The sequence below is a fragment of the Penaeus monodon genome, chromosome 26, assembly GCF_015228065.2.
Source record: "Penaeus monodon isolate SGIC_2016 chromosome 26, NSTDA_Pmon_1, whole genome shotgun sequence".
Taxonomy (NCBI): Eukaryota; Metazoa; Arthropoda; class Malacostraca; order Decapoda; family Penaeidae; genus Penaeus; species Penaeus monodon.
In genome coordinates, this window is record NC_051411.1 from 9,106,664 (window position 1) to 9,109,220 (window position 2,557).

A 2,557-nucleotide genomic window follows, 5' to 3' on the forward strand; every position below is an offset into this window, starting at 1 on the left:
ACCGGTTATTGTGAAGATATTCATTCTCATTCATACTTTTTCTACATTTGTGAATATGAACACGCTTCAACTACCAAGGTGATGTTGAGTCTATGTTGATGCTGGCTAGTGGGGGGTAGAAATGTGTGTTGTGTATACTCTTATGCCTGTGTATGCTCTGTTGTGGGTTATGTCGGTTGATGTATATATGCTTTATAAACACAACTATGGATATTCACAAATATGCATGGAAATATATACATGCATATCGACACAAATCACATACACATCACACACACACACACACACACACACACACGAGCACACACACACGCACGAACACACACGAACACACACACACACGCACACACGCACGCACAAAACGAAAAACCCTCCTCCATTTCTATTCTTCCAGATGGTGTTCACTCGCTTTTTACTCGTGTGTTTGTTGGCATCCGGGGTCATGACCGAAGCTGACCCAAAGCCTGACCCGGCCGCTGACCCGCTTCCCGATCCAGTTGCTGACCCTGTTGCTGACCCAGAAGCTGATCCTGAAGCTGACCCCGAGGCTGACCCCGGTTACCACGCCCCCTGCTACGATAAGACACAATATGTTAATGCATACAAGACCGAGGCTTACCCTGTACGTGTTAATTGTTTGGCGACGTGGCGTTTGTCTTTTGTTTGTTTATTCTTTTACTATTATAATCTATTTCTTTATGGTTTACTGGTTTTAACTTCCCACTAAAGTATATGGCAATTGTCAGTCTTGATTTGTTATTTATTCATTTATTCAGTTATTTATTTTCTCATTCTATATTTTTAACCAAAGGGATGTCAATGTTTTTGTGATTAGATTTTACCTCAGTGACCTACTAGATTCAATTTAAATAACTATTCTTCACTATTCATATTTTCTTCTTAACAATCTATTAAATCTACGTAAACCTCATCACTCTGTATTTCACGCATTGTCATTCTGTTTGTTTATTTATTATTATTATTATTTTTTAATCTTCCTCTTTATTGATTATCCAGACTCCCACTTCTCCTTCCTGCAGGTGCCCGTCTACGAGACCGTGTACAAGAAGAAGGTCGTCCCTACCACCTTGTACAAGACCTTGCACAAGACTCAGTACCAGACGGTCTACCACACCGAATACGTGCCCAAATACGTCACCGAAACCTTGTACAAGACCCAGGTTAATTACGTGACCAAGCACCTGTCCAAGTACCAGACCCAATATCAGACCCGGTACGCCACCGACGTGCAGTACGTGCCCAAGTACGTCACCAGTACCCACTTCCACACCCACTTCCAGACGCAGGTGCGCTACAACACCATCTACGACACCCAGTACACCCCTGTTTACGTGACGAAGACCAAGGTGCAGTACCAGACCCACTACGCGACCCAGTACGCACCCAACTACGTTACTGTCGCCAAGAACAAGGTCATCTATAAGACTTATTGCCCCAAGCCCGTCTATGGGTAATAGGGGGCTGTGTGCATGGCGCCTTGTTCTCGCTCTGTTGCTGTTCCTTCTTTATCGAGCCTTTGAGTCGCATGCCGTCTTCTCTTTTTCCGTCCTTATCTTTCTTTTGTAAATATCTCGTATTTATTTTGTGCTTCTATTATCTATATATACATACTTTTCTATGGCATTCTAAGATTTAGTGTTTTTATTATATATACATACTATTATATATATACTTACGCATACTTTTCTATATCATTTTATGATTTTGTGCTTTTCTTATATACGTACATTTTCTATAATATTCAGTGACTCACACACATTAATTTATATCTTCAATATCCTCTTCTGTATCTCTTTATTCTCAGTTATATTTTCTCTTCTCCCTTATTACTGTTTCTTCTTGACATTTCTTTTGTGTATTTTCCTCTATTTCTTTTTCGCTTCTCCTCTTCGGCTTCATGGCTTGCAAGATTCACCAGAAAACCTTTATATAAAAATGCTTTACGCTGTACATTTGTACATTTAGACGGGGGATTGTCAAGGTGTTGTAAACATTGTATACTTCATTAATAAAACTATTCTCTTTTTGTATGTCGCATTAACTGATAACCAAAGTATGTTCGAATAAACAATATGTATATATAAATGTATGTTTATATATATATATATATATATATATATATATATATATATATATATATATATATATATATAATATATATATAACATAGCACACACATACATACACACACATACACACACAGATATATATATATATAATATATATATAATATATTATATATATATATATATATATATATATATATATAATAAACAACACACACACACACACACACACACACAACACACACACACACACACACACACACACACACACACACACACACACACACACACACACACACACACACACACACACACACACATATATATAATATATATATTATATATATATATATATATATATATATATATATATATATATATATATATATATATATATATATATATATATAATTCATCATGCATACAAACAAACACACAACACACACACACACACACACACACACACACAC

The 2,557-nt window shown here is 36.6% G+C and overlaps 1 protein-coding gene across 1 annotated transcript; it reads left to right on the top strand.

The window, feature by feature from the left end:
* Positions 1-399: 399 nt before the first annotated feature.
* LOC119589733 lies at positions 400-2,051 on the top strand. The gene is made up of 2 exons (XM_037938313.1): positions 400-622; positions 1,041-2,051. Exons 1-2 carry the CDS (start codon positions 443-445, stop codon positions 1,473-1,475), a joined length of 615 nt encoding a protein of 204 aa, XP_037794241.1. The 5' UTR covers positions 400-442; the 3' UTR covers positions 1,476-2,051.
* Positions 2,052-2,557: the final 506 nt, after the last annotated feature.